The sequence below is a fragment of the Lepus europaeus genome, chromosome 11 (genome assembly GCF_033115175.1).
Source record: "Lepus europaeus isolate LE1 chromosome 11, mLepTim1.pri, whole genome shotgun sequence".
NCBI classification, from domain to species: domain Eukaryota; kingdom Metazoa; phylum Chordata; class Mammalia; order Lagomorpha; family Leporidae; genus Lepus; species Lepus europaeus.
In genome coordinates this window covers 113349820-113369803 of record NC_084837.1, presented here as the reverse complement: position 1 = coordinate 113369803, position 19984 = coordinate 113349820, and the positions used below count along the sequence as shown (strand labels likewise).

Below are 19984 nucleotides of genomic sequence, written 5' to 3'. Positions count from 1 at the left end.
AGGGGTCAGAGGGCCAACCTGCCACTCCTCTCCTGGGGAGGAGGGTCAGGGGCACGGTGGCCTCCAACTCCCAGCATCCCAGGCACTCCCTCTCCCTCCTCTGGGCCCCCAAAGTCTCCACGGCCCCCTCGTGCCTTTGGTCCCCCGGGACTTCGCCAGTGAGTCCGGTCCACCAGGAAGAATGCCCATCCTCCTGTCCCCCCACACCAGAGCCTCGCTCCAGGCCCATTCCCAGAAGGTGCCCGGAACCTCCTGGTCCGCCTGCCCACGGCTGAGCCCACTGCCAGCTCCCGCAGCTCCGGGCTGACCCCTCCCCGCCCCTCCTCCACGGCGGTGAATGATAACAGCCCGTACTTACCCGAGGGCCCACCACGTGCGCCCGGCGGCTGCACGCAAAACAATTTAGACATATTAACTCATTTCCTCTCCACAAACCCCGGAGAAGCACAAACTGTTATTTCCCTCGTTTTATCAAATGCAGAGACAGACAGGCTCAGACACCGGGCCAGGGTCACTCAGCTACTGACCGCTTACTCCCTCACTGTCACCTACGGGCTGAGCGCAAAGTCCAAGAGGGTCCCGGCGAGGCTGTCCGGGCCTCCCAGCCCCGTGGCTGCAGGAACCCAGCTCCCACCGCCGCACCTTGCGCACCACCTCCCGCTTGGCGAGCGTCTCCGGGCCGGTCAGTCTGCCGCCCACCCTCCGAGAACCCCCGGACGGCGACCCAGCGGTCCTCCTGGGAGCCCCCCCGGCCCGGGCAGGGCCCGAGGAGCCCGCGCGCACCAAGGAGCGCCCCCTGCGCGAGGCGAGGGCGCGCTCTCCGGACCCGGACCCGGGGCCGGCGCGCGGGCCGGGGGTGCCGCTCCCCGGGACGGACCCTCGCGCGGCCAGGCCCGCGAGGCCCGGCGCGGACACACCCCCCCGCGGTGTCCCCGGCGCCCGACAGGGGGCGCCCCCCGCGCCCCGCCGCGCCGGGCCGGCCCTCGCGCAGGCGCGCTGCGGCGGGCGGAGATCCGGGCCGCGCTTCCTCTCGCCGGGGCCTGCGAGCTTCCTCCCGCGGAGCCCGGGCGAGCCGAGGGTGGCCGCCGCCGCCGCGCCCCCCGCCCGCCGCCGCCCCGGGTCCTGCCGGGCGGGGTCCGAGCGCACGCGCGCGCGCGCCGCCGTCGGGGCGCCCGCGGCCGCCGTCCCGCCCGCCCAGCCCGCGTCCGGCCGCCGAGCCCGCGGGGCGTGCAGCCCCCGGCCCCGATCGAGCGTCCGGGGCGCCCCCCCCCCCCGGCCGCCGGCGCGACGTCCGCCCGGCGAGCCCCGGGGCGGCGCGGGGAAGCGGAACTCCGCCGGGCCGCGCGGGCCACATTGTTTGCGCCCCCTTCCGCCGCCGCCTTTCTTCGCGCCCGGCCCGGGCCGCGCGGCCGCCCCCTCCTCCGCCGGGCCGCGCCGCCGCTCTTTGTGCCGCCCCGCCCCTGCCCGCCGGCCGCTGATGCCGCCCGGACCGCAGTGCCCCGCCAGAGGTGAGTGCCCGGCTGCCTGCGGCGGGGGGCGCGCGCGGGGTGGCCCGTCCCGCTCCCGTGGCCGCCGCCGCCGCCGCGGCCACTCCCCACCCCCCACCGCCTGGGGCGCCCCTTCGTTCTCGGGTTCGAATTCTCCCGGGAGCCACTGTCAGAACCGGCCGGGAGGGAGGGAGGGACCGCCTGCAGCCCACGGGGCTTGTCGGGTCCCCAGCTCCGGACGGTGGAGCTCTGGGTGGGTAGGTGGTCGGAGGCCGCCCCCCCCCGGGGGGGGGAGAGCATCGGTGTGGGCCGGAGCCTCTGCAGGTGCCCTGGCCTGCTTGCTCCTGACCCCTGCCTTGGTCCGGCCCGGAAGCCCCAGTGGACCCCTGAGTCCTGCTGGAGACCCAGGTCCAGGGCCTGAAGCTGTCACTCTCAGAGACCTCTGACCCTTGGGTGGGGACACTGGGCAGGGCCTGGGTCTTGGGTGGAGGTGACACCAGGCCATAGCCGTGCCTCCACCTCCTGCCACCGGGCTCAGCCCATTCTCCCAGGCTCCTCAGGGCCGGGGCCAGGTGTCAGGAAGGGGTGTGTCCAGCCACCAGAGCCTGGGAGCTTAACTGGGGCTCCCTTCTCGGCCTGCGGGGACCTGCGGCTCAGCAGGGCAGAGGGGGGGACAGCTGCCCCTGGCCTCAGGTGGGATGATGAGGCGGGCAGTGCTTGCCCCCAGCTCAGAGGCCGGGGCTGCTGCTGGTGGGGGGAAGCCCTGGGTGCACCCTCGCCCATCAAGGACGCAGGCCCAGCCCCAGGGGGCCTTGTGGGGTGAGCACGTGCTCCCCTGCGGAGGGCGAGAGGGGGCTTCCGGCCCAGCCGCCTCTGCCACTGCCCTGAGATTCCCCCCCCCCCCCCCCCCCCCGGTGCTTGAGGCAGGGTGCCCCCTGCAGGGGATGACCCCCACCCGGGCCTCCCCACGCCTCCAGTGGCTCTGTCCGTGCAGGAGCCTGGGAGCCCCCTCCCCACTGGCAGCACCTTGGCATGGGAACTCTGTGGGAGCGGGAACACCTAAGGGGCCGATCCCCACCTCCCGGGCCTTGGGGGTCCCAGCAGAAACCGGGCAGAGGAGGGAGGGTGTGGGGGGGCCGCCTTTGCTTGGGGTTCTGCCAGTTGCTGGGACACGCACAGTGGAGGAGACCCAGCCGGGTCCTGGAGCTGGAGCCTGCCAGGAGAGGCCTGGGGGGTTTGAGGGGCAGGCCAGGGCCCCCGCCTGTGTGGAAAGGACGGCTTCGGGATGTGGTTTCTGTTCGGTGACCTCGGGTCCGCCCTCGCTCTCAGAAGTGGCCACTCTGCCCTCTGCGTTGCACCAGGAGCCGCCTGCCTCCGCCAGGCCGAGCCCCGCATGGTGCCCCCGGCCGAGCCCGTGAGGGAGAGGGGCCCGGTTCAGCCCCCCACCCCAGTGGAGCAGGCAGAGCCTGGGCGGGTGGCGGGGTGCAGCTCCGGGCCGTGCCTCTTGAGGACTTTCAGAACCCTGACACATGTCCCCAAAGGGCAGAGGCGTTGAGTCTGGGGAAGAGGCCACAGAGCGGCGTCCCCACGGGTCTGCGCCATGGCAGAAGTGGCCCGGGCACCTGGGCCCGAGGGGGGCCAGGTGGGGTCCGCGGAGGCGGTTCTGGGGTCACTGTACGAAAGTTACGGGTGTCTCGTTTTCCCAACTTAGAAAGCAACAACCAGCAGCAAAGCCAAGCAGAAAATCTTAGAAACCACAGCAGAAAGGCCCCAAGCTTCCCTGGGGGCTGCAGGCCTTGTCCGCCGGCCACTGCTGATGCCGAGTTTGAGCGTTCTCCCGGGGGGCCTCGCGCTCCGGGAGACTTTGCCTCAGAAAGCTGCAGAGGGCCGCGGGCGCTCGGGCCAGGCGTGTGCGGTGTGCCCCTCTGTCCCTGGGGTCATCCCTGTGTGTCCCAAGAGCAGCCAAGAGAGGAGCTGGCCGACGCGGGTGCCAGGCCCGGCCGCGCCACGTCGGCCAGAGTGGATGGACGATGGACAGGTCCCTGACCCCCGGAGCCAGGGTCCTTTATGTAATGGGGATGCTGGCACAGCCCGTTTGCTCTCCTCACCCCTCACGAGGAGGGGGTGCAGGGAGGGCCCCAGTCATGGGTCCCTACCCAGAGAGCCCCCTCCAGGCGGAGGGTCTGGGCTGCTTTGGCCAGTGCCCTGCCTGGCTCGCCTGCCTTCCCCTCCCCGTCACCCTGCGATTGGCTGGCCCAGGCCCGGGGCTGGCCCTGGGGAGACGGCCGCTGGTTGGTGTCCGGCCTGACCCCACCCATCAGCCTTCCGGCCTCGCAGCATCCGAGCTGAGTGCCCAGCTGCCTCCTGCCTCCTGGCTTGGGCGAGGCCAGCGCAACCCTCCCTGGGACACAGACGCCTCCTGAGCCTGAGGCTCAGACAAGGATCCATCGGGGCACTCCACGGCCCCACCCTGCCAGCCTGGTCTTCCCAGCCTGTCCCAAGGCCGAGGGGCCGGGCAAAGGGACGACTGCTCCACAGGTGCCTCACCTGAGTGTGCGGGTGAGGGAGGCGGCGGCCAGCCTGCGCCTGGCCTTCCCTGGGCCCGAGACCCCATAGCCGCACGGGAGCTAACCCAGGCAGGGTCCCCCGGGCAGGTGCGTGCGGGACCTGCACGCTGGCTGCCAGGCTTCGGCTTCCGGCCTTGGTGCAGGGGAAGCGGGCATCGCTGCCGCCCTCTGGCCTCACGGCTCAGGCTGCGGTGAGGTCACAGGGTGGGGTCCACCCCAAGATGCTGGCCTGGCTGCCGCGAGCCCTCTGGGTATTTCTCAGTTCCCTCTGCCCTCAGTCGGGGACAGGATGGGTGGAGGAGAGGGCCGCCCCCCACGCCCAGCAGGGAGCACTCCCTCCTCCCTCCTCCCTCCCCTCTCGGTCCCTTCATCCGAGGGCTGGAAATAGAATCCGCTAACTAACGATTAAAGTCAAATTCAGACCTAAAAATAAAGAGCTGGGGAAGGAGAAGCGGTGTGCTCCCTGCGTGGCTCGGGTGAGGCCGCCCGGCCTGAGGCTCGGGAGGGCGCCACCATTTGGGGGTGTGCCTCGAATGGGCACCAGGTGGCCTGCACCGCCTGCTGGGCGTAGCCTGCACCCGTCATCAGGCAGATTGGCAGAGAGGCGCCCACTTCCCCCTCCCAGGGAAACTGAGGCCCAGGGTTTGTCCAGCCCAGCACAGCCTGCCCTTGGGCCGCCTCAGTTTCTCTTCCTGGTTTTGAGGTGCAGTGAGGAGGACAGCTCTGCACCCCCTCCGACCGCAGCTTCCCGCCGTCGCCCTCCCCTTCCGGGTCTGCGAGCGAGCAGGAGAGAGGCTGCCAGCGCCCCCACGCTCCTGCGCTCTGCTGGCCTGCGGTCGGTCGCTGGGGTGGAAACCTGGGTGTGCTGTGACCCCGTCCGCCACGGCTGCCTGCCTGGCAGCCCGGGATCTGCCCAGCCGCGGGCGTCTGTGCCTGGCCACGCTGCAGGGTCACAGGAGGTTGGGACAAGCTCCCCCGCTGGCCAGTGGGGTCACTTGGCGGGGTGGGGGCTTGTGGTTCCAGCTTCCTGGCAGGGCTGGTGGGAGCTCAGAAGCTGGGGAGCCACGTGGGCCAGAGCAACCTGGAGGACTTCCTGGCTAGGAAGGGGCCCATGCAAATAAGGGAGCGTTTGAGGAAGCAGCAGGGTGGGAACAGAGCTCCTAGTGTGGAGCTTCTGGGGTTGCTGTGTGGCCCTGGGCCAGCTCCAGGCCTCTCTGTGCAAGGCCAGGGGGTCTGCACGGAGCCCGAAGTGGGCGCCAGTGGCTCTGTGCTTCTCGGAGCAGAGGCCAGGGGCAGACCCCCCTCCCCCCGTGCCTGCCAGTCATCAGTACCCACTCTGCTGCCCAAGGAAGGGGGAGGAGAGGCCTGCGGAGCCCAGCTCCCTGCTCTGCGTTTCCTGGGACCCTCTGGGGCCGCGCCGGGTGGGGGCAGCTGCTCTGGTTCCTGTGCTGCTGGGGGAGGGCGTTGCTAAGCCCCCCTGGCCCGCCAGCGGCCCTGTGCCACCTCCAGGCTGCCAGTTCTGCCGCTCCCAGTTATGAAATGAGGAGGCCAGGAATCTGGGGGCCTCTGGGCCACGGTCTCCTGTGGCTGGGAGACTTCGGGGTGAGGGCCAGGGACGCTGCAGGACTTGGAAAATTTCTTGGGAGGTCAGGGCCCAGTGGCTTTTATGCAAATGTAGGCAAATGAGGATGCAAAGGCCACAGCCTGTGCTGCTGGGCTGGGGGCCGCCGAGGCCTGGGTGAGGGCCCTAGGGAGGCCCACAGTCCCCGTTGCCCGCGCCTGTAGGTAATTAGGTTTCTGAGTGGTAATTAGAAACCTTTCTGGGCCAGTCGGCTGCAGCGGTGGGGGGTGGGGGGGGAGGCGGCTCCCCATCGGCCGCCTCTGCCCAAACCGCTAGACAGGGTTCCGGTCCCACTGAGTCACTAGGGCAGGGGAAAAGACATCGCGCTGCTGTAATCGGGTTTTTAGCATTTTTCGGCCATTTTCCCCTGGGGCCAGGGGTGCTGAAGGCTGAGGGTCCCAGAGTGGGGTTGGCAGCGGGCGCTGGAGCCGAAGCAGGTGTCTCCCCGTCCTGCCTGCGGACGCCCAGGGAGGTGACGGCGTCGCCACGGGTCCTGTGTGCGATGCCACTGCTGCCCACCTTGAGACGCCTGGGCCTGGGCCACTGGGGTCAGTGGGACTCCACGGCCGCTCCGCCCGCCTCGTGCGGCCCGGGGTGTCAGGTGCCATGCAGAAACAGATCTCACTGCCGCCAAACCAGCCCAGCTGCTGGGCTCCGCCACAGGTGCGCTGCCTTCCCCAGGGCGTGCCGGGATCCCACACTTCATTCTGCTGTGGCTGGCCGGTGAGCTGGAGGAAACTTGCAGCCAGGCCTAGCGCCTCTGTGGCACGCCGGCACCCCCACCCCTTCTTCCTGGAAGCCCCCCGGGCTGCGCCGCTCTCTGCTCGGTCTGTCACAGTGCTGAGCGGACTGGGGACAGCCGGGAGGCCGGGGCCAGGTCCTCGCTCTGGTTCTGTTGGGTGCCTTCCCCGCTCACCACGGGCGATGCTGGGCGCACAGGGCGGCTCCCTAAGCACTGCCCAGAGCCTGGGAAGGCTGGGCCCTTCCTGTTGCTGACCCCGCCCCCACAGAGTCCAGCTGGGTCCGGTGGCTGCCGTAGCGTCTCTAGGGGCTGCGGCTCTGCGTCCCCCTGGTCCCTGTACACTTCCCCTTTTAGTGGGTATTTTTAGCTGGGTGTAAACACTTGGCAAAGGCTCCCACGCCCCTTGAACCAGCGGCGTTTGGGCGAGGGGGGCAGGGAGAGGGCAGCCTGGGAGTTCCTGGCCCCAATTCCTCCCTCGTCCCCCCCTGCTCGGCGGTCTGGGCTCCCGAGAAAGGCCTGCCTGGGGCTGTGGCCACTGACCTCAGCGCCTGGGCACAATGCCCAGCCTGTTCCCGGGACCCCGGCTCAAGGGCTGCTGGGAGCAGACTTTGGGGCAGGAAGTCAGTGAAGAGCTCACCCCGCCACATCCCAGGGCCCCGTCCCTGAGCCGCGTGGGGGTGGGGAGGCAGCTGCTGTCCCAGTGGGGTTAAATATAGCCTGTCCCTAACGGGACCCGGTGTGGCGCGGCCGGCCGCCTCCCTGTTTGTTCATTCATTTGTTCAGCGCCTGCAGGCACTTGGGATGCAGCTGTGATGAGCTCCGTGGTCCCCAGTCCTGCCCGGGACCCAGGGAGGCCTCCGCGAGCCAGCTTTTAAAATGTGGCTTGTTTTCTACTGGAGGGAGGTAATGGATACATGTGGTTTAAAAAAAGACGAAACAGGAAATAGTGCAGTTAAGAAGCAAATGTCCCTTAAACTTCACCCCTCTCTGCTGCCACTTCCTGCAGCCAGCGCGGTGTCCGTCTTTACATACACAGCTGGTGGGGCCGTGGTGGGGGAGGCTGCCACCTGCCACTCCAGCACCCCACGGGGGCGGAGGTTCGAGTCCCGGCTGCCCCACTTCCCATCCAGCTCTCTGCTGTGGCCTGGGAAAGCAGTAGAAGATGGCCCAAGTCCTTAGGCCCCTGCACCCACATGGGAGACCCGGAAGAAGCTTCTGGCTCCTGGCTTCAGATCGGTGCAGCTCTGGCCGTTGCGGCCATCTTGGGGGTGAACCAGTGGATGGAAGTCATCTCTCTGCCTCTGCCTTTCAAATGGATAAATAAATCTTAAAAAAAAAAAAAAAAAAGCTGGTAGCAGCAGGGGATTTCAGAAAGTTCATAGAAAAAGGAAATAAAAGTAAGCTTATTAAAAAAACTATGGTTTTTAGGATTTTGTTGCACCAAGATAAACTTATCTTTAATGTTTTTCCACAGCCGCTTTGAAGTAGCATCGTATGAGCTGCACCTAGCCTTTTTATTTATTTTTTTGTATTTATGTGTTTGAAAGGTAGAGCAACAAAGAGAAAGAGACAGAGATCTTCCATCCCCTAGTTTGCTCTCCAAATGCCCACAACGGTGACAACCAGGCCAGGTGGAAGCCGGGAGCCTGGAACCCCACCCAGGTCTGCCTCGTGGGTGCAGGGGCCCAGGCACGTGGGCGAGGCCCTCGTCCGTCGAATCAGTTGGGAAGCAGGGTTCCCAGGTCTCCAGGGGCGTTGGCATTGCAGGAGCTGGCTTCGCCGGTGCCCTGTGACGCCGGCCTGCTCGGCCTGCTCGGCCTGTGTCTGCGTAGGCCTGTGTGTCTGCAGTGGCCTGCTGGGATCCGTGGTGACTGTCCAGGACTCTCTGTTTCCTGGAGAGGCACTGGTGAGGCCTCTGTGAAGTGGCCCCGTGCTTGCACCTTGCTGACCCGTGCCCTCGGGGTACTTGCACCGTCTCGGAGATGAGTCTGCCAGGTGCAGTGGGGGTGCTCAGGGCAGTGTCGCCCTGCCGTGTTGTGCAGCAAAGAAAAGTCCACCTGTTCAGGGCGGGTGAAACATTTTGAATATATTTGATCTACAGCTAGTGGGATCCAGCGAAGGGTGCGCATATTTATTTATTTCCATTTTACTTGAAAGGCAAGAGGGAGGCTGGCACCGCCTGTGGCAGTGGCACACCGGGTTCTAGTCCCGGTTGGGGCGCCGGATTCTGTCCCGGTTGCCCCTCTTCCAGGCCAGCTCTCTGCTATGGCCCGGGAAGGCAGTGGAGGATGGCCCAAGTGCTTGGGCCCTGCGCCCGCATGGGAGACCGGGAGAAGCACCTTGCTCCTGGCTTCGGATCGGTGCAGCACACCAGCCGTAGTGGCTACTTGGAGGGTGAACCAACGGAAGGAAGACCTTTCTCTCTCTGCCTAACTCTGCCTGTCAAAAAAAAAAAAAAAAAAAAAAGAAAGAAAGAAAAAGAAAAAAAAAAGGCAAGAGGGACAGAGAGAGATCATCCATCCACAGGGTCACTCCCCAGATTCCTGCAACAACTGGGCTCGGCACCAGGCTGACACCAAGAACCCCAGCTGGGTGTCCCCTTGTGGGTGGCAGGAGCCCGAGCGCTTGGGCCGTCACCTGCTGTGTGTGCATCAGCAGGGAGCCGGGTCAGAAGTAAGAACTCAACCCAGCTCTCAGATAGGATGCAGGTGTCCAGGCAGGGTCATCTCTCTCTCTCTCTCTCTCTCTCTCTTTTTTTTTTTTTTTTTTTTTGAAAGAGAGAGGTAGAGAGAGAAAGAAAGAGATATTCCATCTGTTGGTTCACTCCCCCAAATGACCACAACAGCCAGGGCTGGGCCAGGGTGAAGTCCGGAGCCAGGAGCTTCTTTGGGGTCTCCCACTTGGACCATCTTCCACTCCTTTCCCAGGCCATCAGCAAGGAGCTGGATCAGAAATGGAGCAGCCAGGACTCGAACTGACACCCATATGGGATGCTGGCCCTGCAGGGGGTGGCTTTACCCGCTATGCCACAGTGCCAGCCCCATCTCAGCTGCTGTGCCAAATGCCCACCCCCGCGTATGTATTTTCCTGGTGCCTTGTTTCACTGCAGTGTAACTGTTAACCCATCCGTCGTGTGCCACCGTCACACCTCTGGACACCGGCTGTAATTCCACACCAGTGCCCTCCCCCAGTGGTCCAGAAATGATTTTCGTAGCTGTTTTCCCTCAATCAAAGATCTACTTTAGGATCACTCACTGAGCCTCGATTGCATATTTCTTTAGTATCCGGTTTAACCTAGAACAGTCTGGAACATTCTCCCACCTTTGGATGGGGGGCGGTGGTGGTGGTAATGTTTAGTGACGTTGGAGTTTGGAGTCAGTTGCTTTTGGTCCCCTCGGACTGTGGCTTCCTGGCTGGGGGGGGTTGGACAGAAGGAGCAGTGCACGGCCAGTGCCACACAGCACGAGGCCCCGGCTCGGCCCCTGGCTGTTACTGCTGGGCCCCGTCACCTGGTGCAGGCGGCTGCCTGTCTCCTGCTGTGAAGCCCGGGCCTGTTTGCCACCATCGTCCTTCAGTGGCTCCTGTTGCCTTTGGCTGTCCGCACCCTGGACAGCAGCTGGAGCTGTGCAGGCCGCCTCCCCTCCCGGGAGCGGGCTTGTACCCCAAGGTTGGGAGGAAGGGGTGGGCCCCAGGAGGTCACGTGACAGAACTCAGCGCCCAGGGAGGAGGCCTGGGTCTGCAGCCTCCGACCTGGCAGGGGAGGGGCTTCCCCGCTGGGCATCCTCCTAGAGGGGCTGGGCCCCCCCAGGGGCGCCTCAGCCTGCCCGTTGTCTGGAGGGGTGGCCTGGGCCGGGGCCGCCCGGGCCTCTCCTGTAAGCTGGGAGTAATGACAGCCCCCGCCACAGCCGGCAGGGCGCTGAGGATCCGCACGTGCCAAGGACCGGGCCTGGCACAGACCCCGCGCCCGGCACCCGGGCCTGCCATTATTTCTGTTATCATCCAGGCCGTGGGGAGGCGGCGGCGGCGGCAGCTGCGGGCCGGAAGCAGTGTTTGCAAACTGACAGCTGGGGGTGACTGGCAGCTTGCAGCCTGCACGCTTCCCGGTGGCGGTGCGCTTGGGGGAGGGTGGGGGAGGGGCGAGCTGGCAGGGCCCCCGCTCAGAAGGGCCCTCTGGCCGCCCCCCCACCCCACCCCACCCCCCGGATCAAATGGGAGTCTCCGTATAAGGTGGAGCGAGGAGCTCACAGCTCTCCCGTACCGAGCAGGGCCCTCCTGTGCTGGGGGGACTCAGTTGTGTGGATGTGGGTGGGCTCCAGCCGTCCTCCTCGGGCCTTCTGGTCCCTGTTGAGGCGTTGGGGTGGACGGGCTGGCCTCGGGACCGAGGGGCCAGGAGTGCTCGGGGGGAGGGAGCCCTTCTGTGGCCGGGCGCTGAGGGGTTAACCCACCAGACACTCCACAGCCTGCTCCAGGGGTCCCGGACCCCCTTGCTGGATGCAGGACCTGGGACTCACAGTGGGGGTGGTCACTGGCCCTCAGCTGCGCCCTAGGAGAAGGAGCCGGGGCTGAAGCTCCGCTCTGCCTGTCCGTGACCCTGGGGCTGAGGCTGGACGTGGCCGTGTCCCGGGCTCCTGCTGGCTCCCAAGGCCGTGTGCTGTCCTGGCGGCTGGCATCAGCACTGTCCCACGTGACGGGAAGCTGTCCCAGCAGCAGCGGCGGGCAGGGCGCCGGCTGAGCCTCGATCCCTGGGCACCGCGAGGCCCCCATCTCGCCTGCTTCAGGGCCGGTTTCTCCGTGTTCGCGGCAGCATGGTCTCCCTGCTGTCCCCGTGTCACCCTCGGCGGGCAGCTGGGCAGGTGCGGGCCGAGGTTGGTCATGAATGGAGCTGCTGGCCGCGCCCCTCTGCCCCTCTGCCCATCTCGGGGGACGGGTGCGCTGTCTCCCGGTGCAGGGGCAGAGGCTGGGCATGCGTGTCGGTGAAAGACCCGCGTGGGCCGAGGGCCTCGTGACCTGGGCTTCACAGCTCCTTCCCTGCCGGTCTGCCCCTTCTCCCTGCAGCTCTGATGGTACCAGGCGACAGGCCGGCCCTGCTGTGACTCGGGGACACCAGCTCTCCTGAGACCATGTCGGCGATACAGGTAGCGGGAGGCATGGGCCCCGCATGGCTTAGGGCGGCGGAAGGGGCGCCTCATCCGGGCTTGCAGAGGCTGTGACCTGGATGGAGGGCGTGTGGGTGAGGGTCCCGGCCGCCGCCCCCCTGCAGGCCGCCTGGCCCTCGGGCACGGAGTGCATCGCCAAGTACAGCTTCCACGGCACCGCCGAGCAGGACCTGCCCTTCTGCAAAGGAGACGTGCTCACCATCGTGGCCGTCACCAAGGTAGACGGGGATCCCCCGCCCCGGGCTGCCCTGGGTCTCAGCCCCCCGTGGGGCCGGCAGAGCCTCAGAGGGTGTGGGCCGCCCTCTCCCCAGGACCCCAACTGGTACAAAGCCAAGAACAAGGTGGGCCGTGAGGGCATCATTCCCGCCAACTACGTCCAGAAGCGAGAGGGCGTGAAGGCGGGCACCAAGCTCAGCCTCATGCCGTGAGTACCCCGGCAGGGGGGAGGCGCCGGGGTCCGCCCCCTCGGGCCACCGTGACCCCCGGGCCTCCCCCCGCCAGCTGGTTCCACGGCAAGATCACGCGGGAGCAGGCCGAGCGGCTCCTGTACCCGCCGGAGACGGGCCTGTTCCTGGTGCGGGAGAGCACCAACTACCCCGGGGACTACACGCTGTGCGTGAGCTGCGACGGGAAGGTGGAGCACTACCGCATCATGTACCACGCCAGCAAGCTCAGCATCGACGAGGAGGTATACTTCGAGAACCTCATGCAGCTGGTGGAGGTGAGCCGGCCGGCGGGCGCCCGCACACAGGCCGCCTTGGGGCGCGGGCACAGGCGTCCGGGGGCCCTGCTGCTCTCACGCCTGACCCCGCGGGGCAGCCATGGGGGGGGGGGCTTTATCCCCATTGCGGAGCCTGGGAGACAGGTGCAGAGCAGTGAGCAGTCCAGGGCCCGGCAGATGGACCCAGAGGCCGGGATCTCACAGGCACTCACAGAGCGGCGGCCCCGGGGTGGCCCAGGCTCCTGCACCTGCCCGGGCAGTGCCCACGCAGCCCCCAGCCGCAGGCGGCCGCCTTGCCGGTACTCCCTGGCCTGGGGTAGCCTGGTCTCTGAGCGCACCTGGCTGGAGCTTGGTGTCTGGAGCCAGCCAAAGTTCAGGATACCGGTGAGGCCCGGAATGGTAGCAACCGCCAGGTGTGGAGCAGCCCGGAGAACAGGCCACGTGTCAGGGGCTGGGCTTGCCAGAAATGGGGCGCCCTCCCCGTCAAAGCCTAGCCGGGCTGGGTGGGACCGGCCTCTGCCGCCCTCTGGCGGCGAGCGCTGGGCGTTGCGTGAGCGCCCTGGCCTGCCCCCCCCCAGCACTACACCTCGGACGCCGACGGACTGTGCACGCGCCTCATCAAACCAAAGGTCATGGAGGGCACGGTGGCCGCCCAGGACGAGTTCTACCGCAGTAAGTGCCCCGCCCCTGGCCATCCCCTGCTCGGGGTCCGCAGGCCCGTCTCCAGCCTCACCCCTCCCCGCAGGTGGCTGGGCGCTCAACATGAAAGAGCTGAAGCTGCTGCAGACCATCGGGAAGGGGGAGTTCGGAGGTGAGGGGGCGGGGCCGGAGGCAGGGGTGCTGGGGGCGGGGCTGGAGGCCAGGGAGGTGGGCGCTGGGGGGTGGGGCCGGAGGCGGGGTGGGCGCTGGGGGCGGGGCTGGAGGGGCGGAGCCGGAGGGGGGCGCTGGGGCCGGGGGCCTGGGAGGTGGGCGCTGGGGGGCGGGGCCGGAGGCGGGGTGGGCGCTGGGGGTGGGGCCGGAGATGGGGCGGGGCGGGGAGGGGGGGGGCGCTGGGGCCGGGGGCCGGGGACCAGGGACGGGGCGTCAGCGCCTCTGCTCTCCGTAGACGTGATGCTAGGCGATTACCGGGGCAACAAAGTGGCCGTGAAGTGCATCAAGAGCGACGCCACGGCCCAGGCCTTCCTGGCAGAAGCCTCGGTCATGACGTGAGTCCGCCGGGCGGGGGGCGGCGGCCGGGCGGGGGCGGGGCGGGGGCGGGGCGGACTCTGACGCCCACCCGGCCGGCCGCAGGCAACTTCGGCACAGCAACCTGGTGCAGCTGCTGGGCGTGATCGTGGAGGAGAAGGGCGGGCTCTACATTGTCACCGAGTACATGGCCAAGGTGGGCCCCCCCCCCCCCCCGACCGTGACCCGGGACCAGTGGCCGCCCCGTCCCAGCCTCCCCGGGCCCTCCACAGAGTGGGTGCAGGGCGTGGTCCTGGCCCTTGCCGGGCTGGGGGCGGGGCTGACTCGGGGTCCTGGTGTCCGCTGCCCGCAGGGGAGCCTGGTGGACTACCTGCGGTCGCGCGGCCGCTCGGTGCTGGGCGGAGACTGCCTCCTCAAGTTCTCGCTGTGAGTGGGGCCGCCCCCGGGGCGGGGGGCTCAGGGGCAGGGGACCCCGGCCCGCCATGGCGCCCCCTGAGCCCCCACCCCACCCGTGCAGAGATGTCTGTGAGGCCATGGAGTACCTGGAGGGCAACAACTTCGTGCACCGGGACCTGGCCGCCCGCAACGTGCTGGTGTCCGAGGACAACATGGCCAAGGTCAGCGACTTCGGCCTCACCAAGGAGGCCTCCAGCACCCAGGACACGGGCAAGCTGCCGGTCAAGTGGACGGCCCCCGAGGCCCTGCGGGAGAAGGTGGGTGGCGGGGCGGCGCGCAGGCCCACCCCCACCCACACCTATACCCGAGCTTGGGCCCATCCCCACCCGTACCGCACCCGCACCCACACTCAGGCTGCACACCTGCCCCACCCACACCTGCTCCACCCCCACCCGGGCGCACGGGCCCCACCACATCACACCCACACCCGCCCCACCCGCGCTCAGGCCCCACCCCACTCACCCCACCCACACCCGCGCGGGCCCCATCCCCACCCGCCCCACCCGACCTCCACCCACCCACACCCACGCGCGGCCGGCTCTGACCCCACCGTCCCCCCACAGAAGTTTTCCACCAAGTCCGACGTGTGGAGCTTCGGGATCCTCCTCTGGGAGATCTACTCCTTCGGGCGAGTGCCTTACCCAAGAATTGTGAGTGCGGGGTCCCCCCGCTGCCGCCCGGGGCCAGGCCGGGGCCCGCGCTAACCTGCCCCCCTGCCCCGCAGCCCCTGAAGGATGTGGTCCCTCGGGTGGAGAAGGGCTACAAGATGGACGCCCCGGACGGCTGCCCGCCCGCCGTCTACGAGGTCATGAAGAACTGCTGGCGCCTGGACGCCGCCTCCCGGCCCTCCTTCCTGCAGCTGCGGGAGCAGCTGGAACACATCAAGACCCACGAGCTGCACCTGTGACCTCCGGCGCCCGCGGGCCCCGGGCCTGCGGGGCCAAGCCTGGATGACCAGTCAGTCGGTTGGTCCGCCGGTGGGCCGCGGACCCGGCCCCTGAACTGAGCCCAGCGTCCTGGGCCCCCCACCTGCGCCCCGCACCTGCCCGGTGCACCTGCCCGGCGGGCTTGGGCGCCCCCTGCCGGCCGCGGCGGGGACAGCAGCGGAGGCGGTGGAGGAGGGGGCTGTGCCCCGGGCCCGGGGCGCCCGCCGGCTGACTTAGAGTTCTGCCCCTCTCCTTCCCGGAGACTTTTTTTTTTCCGTGTGTTTATTTTTTATTGTTTTTCAAGATAAGGAGAAAAAGTACCCAGCCAGTGGGCATTTTACAAGAAGTACGAATCTCGTTTTTCCCCCTTCCCCGACCCGGGCCTGCCTGTGCGGGTGGGGGGCTGGGCCCCACCCCGTGTCCGTCCGCGTCCCGTGTCGCCTCGGCCGCGCTTGACCGTGTCGCACTGTTGCATGCGCCCGCGTCCGCGTCCGCCGGGGGGCCCGGGGGTCGCGCGCCGCCGCCTGTGAGCCGCAGCCGTAATAAACGCTCCGTGCGGACCCCGCCGCGCTCCGCCGCCCGGCCGTCTTGTCCGTCCCCCGTGTCTGTGGGTGGGGAGCATGGCCGGCACGCGTGGCCTCCGCTTTGTGTCAGCTGCACGAGTGAGTGTCCTGTGTCTTCCCGGGGCGGGGGTCGCGCCGCTGTGGCTGTGTCGGGGAGGGCTGGGCCCACCGCGGGTTGGGGGGGGGGCCGAGGGGCGGGCGCAGCCCCCTGGGCAACGTTGGGAACCGCAGTGTCCGGCCTGGGAGCGGAGGAGACGTGACAGGAGGCCCTGGCCCGGGCATCCCGGTGTCGCCCGGGGTGTGCCAGCTCCGCCCACCCCCAGCCCCCGTGCGCTGCTGGACTGAGGAGACCCCAGCCCGCCGCCGGGGCCGCCGCGGTGGGGAAGGGCACGGCGGGCTGGGGCAGCCCTGGGACAGGGGCTGGGGGAGCTGCCTGGTAGACACTGCCCTGTGCCCTCCTCTCCCTGCAGGCGGCACCTGAGACCCCGGTCCTGACTTTGCAGTGTGCCCTGCGGGGGGGTGTCCCAGGCGCCGCTGTGGCTCCAGCCTCCTCTGTGGTCTCCTTGCCCGGTGCAGCCGCCGCCTCGGCTCCCCAGTCCATCTGCCACACCGCCTGTTCATTCACAAATACTTGAATACGTACTTGTGCTAGGTCCAGGATTCCGTGGTGAGCCAGAGACCCTGTGGAGTCAGTGACACACTGATGAGTGCCTCCAGAGAGACTGTGCCTCAGGAATGTGGGTAGATCAGGGAGGGCTTCCTGGAGGAGGCTGCATTTAACTGTGAGCAGAGGCTGGGACTGGAGGGAGGGGACCGAGAGTGAGCGATGAGTTGAGACTGGTCTTACCCAGCTGCAGCCCTGGCAGCCCAGGGACAAGGTTTGACCAGGGTGGGGACGCACTTGCTCCTGGCAGGGAGGACAGGGCCAGGTGAGAGGGTGTGGGAGCGCCAGGCCTGACCCCGGCCCAGAAGGGAGAAGGGCCCAGGAGCGTCGTCTCGGAGCGGTGGACAGGAGGCGGCTGCGGCAGGGCCCGGCAGTGGCGAGGACCTTGGGAGCGGAGCCCCCCCGGTGCCACCCCGCCAGGGACACAGGGTTTCAGCACCCAGGGGACCTTGCTGATGTCTGTCGTACCTGCCCTGGGGGGGCCGACCCCAGGTAGCAATGAGCAGAGGAGGGGGCTGAGTGGGAGGCCGTGTGGGAGATCGGCAGGGGCTCGGGGAAGCCTGGGGAGGCTGGGGGAGGCCTCCATGGCGGGATGGGGCGGGACACGGCCCGTGCCCTGGCAGATGCTAACCAGCAGCTGGGGAGCCCCGCCCTGGCTTTCTGTCCACAGGGGGCCCTGGGCCTGGCCGTCTGCAGGGGGGGGGCAGGGCGGGGCGCTCAGAGGCTGTGGCAGCAGAGCTGGTGCTTCCCACCCCCGCCCCGCCCCAGCCCTGTCTCTGACTCTCCTCCTGTGTTCTTGCTTTGTTTTTCCCTCTCTCGCCCCTGCCTGCTCTGCTCTGTGCCAGCCGTGAGTGGGCCAGCTCGTCCTCGTGCGACTCCACCCACTGCAGGTGCCAGGCAGCGGGGCGAGGTCCACCCTGGCCGAGGAAGGGCGCTGCCTGGGCAGAGGCGGTGAGGTGTGCCGGCACAGGTGCCGAGGGGCGTGGCTAGGGAACAGGTGGAGGCCGTGCAGACCCCGTGAGCGGCCTGGCTTCAGGAGGTGGCGGGGGCTGCGGATGGGGTGTAGGGCCGACGTGTGACTTGGGACGCCCGTTCTGATGGCACAGACAGGGACGTGGGGACAGGGAGAGGCTGGGGTGCGCCGGGCGCGGCTGGGCGGGGCAGAGGAGTCTGAGGAGTGGGTGAGGGGGTCCTCGCCGGCTGCCAGCCCACCCCAGTGGGACCCTCCAGACTCCGGGAAGTGGACGTTGTCCCCATTTCTCAGATAAGGAGAGCGAGGGTAGAGAGCAGCCTGGGCGGAGGGGGTGAGTCAGCGGGAAATACCTGGGGGCTGGCGCAGAGGGCGCACTGTCCCCTGCCAGGCCAGGCAAGGCTTGGGAGCCAGGGGCGCAGCCGGGGTGGGGGCCAAGGAGGGAGGGGGCGAGGAGGAGCTGGGAGCTCAGGGCGGGGTGGGGGTGGGGCAGAAGCCAGGACTGACAGGGGAGCCCCAGTCGGGGTGGCCGGGGGCTTCCTGTCGAGAAATGACTTCTTAACGTGTCCCCGAGTTTTCCACGTACAGCCTGGGCTGTCATCAGTTGGTGGAGCTTAGCACCTGGCTGCCAGGTCGCACCTGCGCCGCCCTGGAGAGCCAGCCTCCATCGGGCACGGCAGACGGGAGAGCAGAGGGAAGCGCGGCCGGAAGCCCCCGCGCCCCTCCCAGCTCCGGGGCTCGCACTCTGGGCCATGTGCACCCCACCTGCTCGCCCCGGCTCTGGGATCTTTGTGAAGCGAGCAAACCCAGACATACTTTGTCACTGCACCCACAACGCGTTAGCCCCAGGGTAAGTTCCAAAGTTCAAAACGTGCGGAAATCGGGGCGGCACCGTGGCTCAGCAGGTTGAGCCAACCCTTGAGATGACGCCCGCATCCCCTGTGGGCGCCGGTTCGAGTCCCGGCTGCTCTGCCTCCGATGCAGCTCCTTGCTGTTGTGCCTGGGAGAACAGCGGAAGATGGCCCGGGGGCTTGGGCCCCGCACCCACGGGGAGGACAGATGAAGCTCCTGGCTCCTGGCTTCGGCCTGGCCCAGCCCTGGCTGTTGCGGCCATCTGAGGATGGAAGACCTCTCTCCTTCTCTGTCACTGTGCCTTTCAAATAAACTTTTTTTTAAAAATGAAAAATTGAAGTAAAAGATATTTATTTTGATTAAAAAAAAAAAAAAACCAACCTGAAAGCTATGCGCAGTTTTTTCCTAGTACACACTCCCCAAGGACACTTTAAGGACCCCTCTGTGTATGGGTCTCAAAATCCTGTTGCGGCCGGCGCTGTGGCTTAACAGGCTAATCCTCCGCCTTGCGGCACCGGCACACCGGGTTCTAGTCCCGGTCGGGGCGCCGGATTCTGTCCCGGTTGCCCCTCTTCCAGGCCAGCTCTCTGCTGTGGCCCGGGAGTGCAGTGGAGGATGGCCCAGGTCCTTGGGCCCTGCACCCCATGGGAGACCAGGAGAAGCACCTGGCTCCTGCCATCGGATCAGCGCAGTGCGCCGGCCGCGGCGGCCATTGGAGGGTGAACCAACGGCAAAGGAAGACCTTTCTCTCTGTCTCTCTCTCACTATCCACTCTGCCGTCCAAAAATAAAAAAAAAATCCTGTGCACTAAAGTAAACTCCGGGCCAGGCGTTTGGTGCAGCGGGTAAGAAGCCGCTCAGGCGCCTTCCACACCGGCACCGGCGGCTCAAGCAGCTGGGCCCCTGCCACCGACGTGGGAGACCCGGATGTTGCTCCAGGCTCCTGGCTTCAGCCTGGCCCAGCCCTGGCTGCTGCAGTCTTTTGGGGTAGTGAACCAGTGGGTGGGAAAATCTCTGTGTCTGTTTCTGGCTCTGTCTGTATCTGTGTATTTAAAATAAAGAATAAATAAATACATGTATTTTAATTAGAAAGGCAGAGCGAGATCTGTCTCTTCTGCCGTCTCGCTCCCCAGATGTCCTCACTAGCCAGAAGCTGGAGCCAAGGGTGGCACCCAAATACCCAGCGTGCACGGGGGCGCCTTACCTGGAGCCCCACTGCCAGGCCAGGCGCCCGCCCCGCACGTCTCTTTAGAGATTTCCCCACAGACTTGAAGCGTCCTCTTTTGGAAATGTAGCCACACGGCTGGTGCCGTGGCTTAATAGGCTAATCCTCCACCTTGCGGCGCCAGCACACTGGGTTCTAGTCCCGGTTGGGGCGCCGGATTCTATCCCGGTTGCCCCTCTTCCAGGCCAGCTCTCTGCTGTGGCTAGGGAGTGCAGAGGAGGATGGCCCAAGTGCTTGGGCCCTGCACCCCATGGGAGACCAGGAGAAGCACCTGGCTCCTGGCTTTGGATCAGCGAGATGCGCCGGCCGCAGCGGCCATTGGAGGGTGAACCAACGGCAAAAAGGAAGACCTTTCTCTCTGTCTCTCTCTCTCTCACTATCCACTCTGCCTGTCAAAAAAAAAGAAATGTAGCCACACGGACAGGCAGTGTGGCCCAGCGGGTTCAGCCGGCGCTCCGCTTCTGATCCAGCTCCCTGCTTGTGCACCTGGGAAAGCCGCGGGGGACGGCTCAGATATTTAGGTCCCTGCCACCCATGGGGGAGACCTGGATGGAGCTCCTGGCTCCAGCTTGGTCCAGACTTGGCTGTTTTGGCCATCGGGGGAGTGACCCAGCAGACGGAAGACCCTCTCCCTCTCACTCTGCCTTTCAAATAAATAAACATTAAAAAAAGTTAAAATGTAACAATACCATGATATTCATAAAAACTTTAATAATTATTATTTAATAGAATTAAGAATTATTTAATAGAATCAAATCCATTGTTTAAATTTCTGCAATGGTATCCCCCCCTTTTTTTTCCAGTTGCTGGGTTAAAATTGACACCCAAGGGTGAGCATCGTGGGTCCGCT

At 66.8% G+C, this 19984-nt stretch overlaps 1 protein-coding gene across 1 annotated transcript; it reads left to right on the top strand.

Moving 5' to 3' along the window:
- The first annotated feature begins 1406 nt into the window (after nucleotides 1-1406).
- On the top strand, nucleotides 1407-15438 carry CSK (C-terminal Src kinase). Its single transcript, XM_062206460.1, has 13 exons — nucleotides 1407-1508; nucleotides 11473-11552; nucleotides 11678-11791; nucleotides 11885-11997; nucleotides 12075-12294; nucleotides 12873-12966; nucleotides 13040-13105; nucleotides 13400-13499; nucleotides 13585-13675; nucleotides 13832-13905; nucleotides 13997-14192; nucleotides 14499-14585; nucleotides 14660-15438. The coding sequence occupies exons 2-13, from the start codon at nucleotides 11538-11540 to the stop codon at nucleotides 14840-14842; spliced, it is 1353 nt and encodes a 450-aa protein (XP_062062444.1). The 5' UTR covers nucleotides 1407-1508; nucleotides 11473-11537; the 3' UTR covers nucleotides 14843-15438.
- The last annotated feature ends 4546 nt before the right edge of the window (nucleotides 15439-19984 follow it).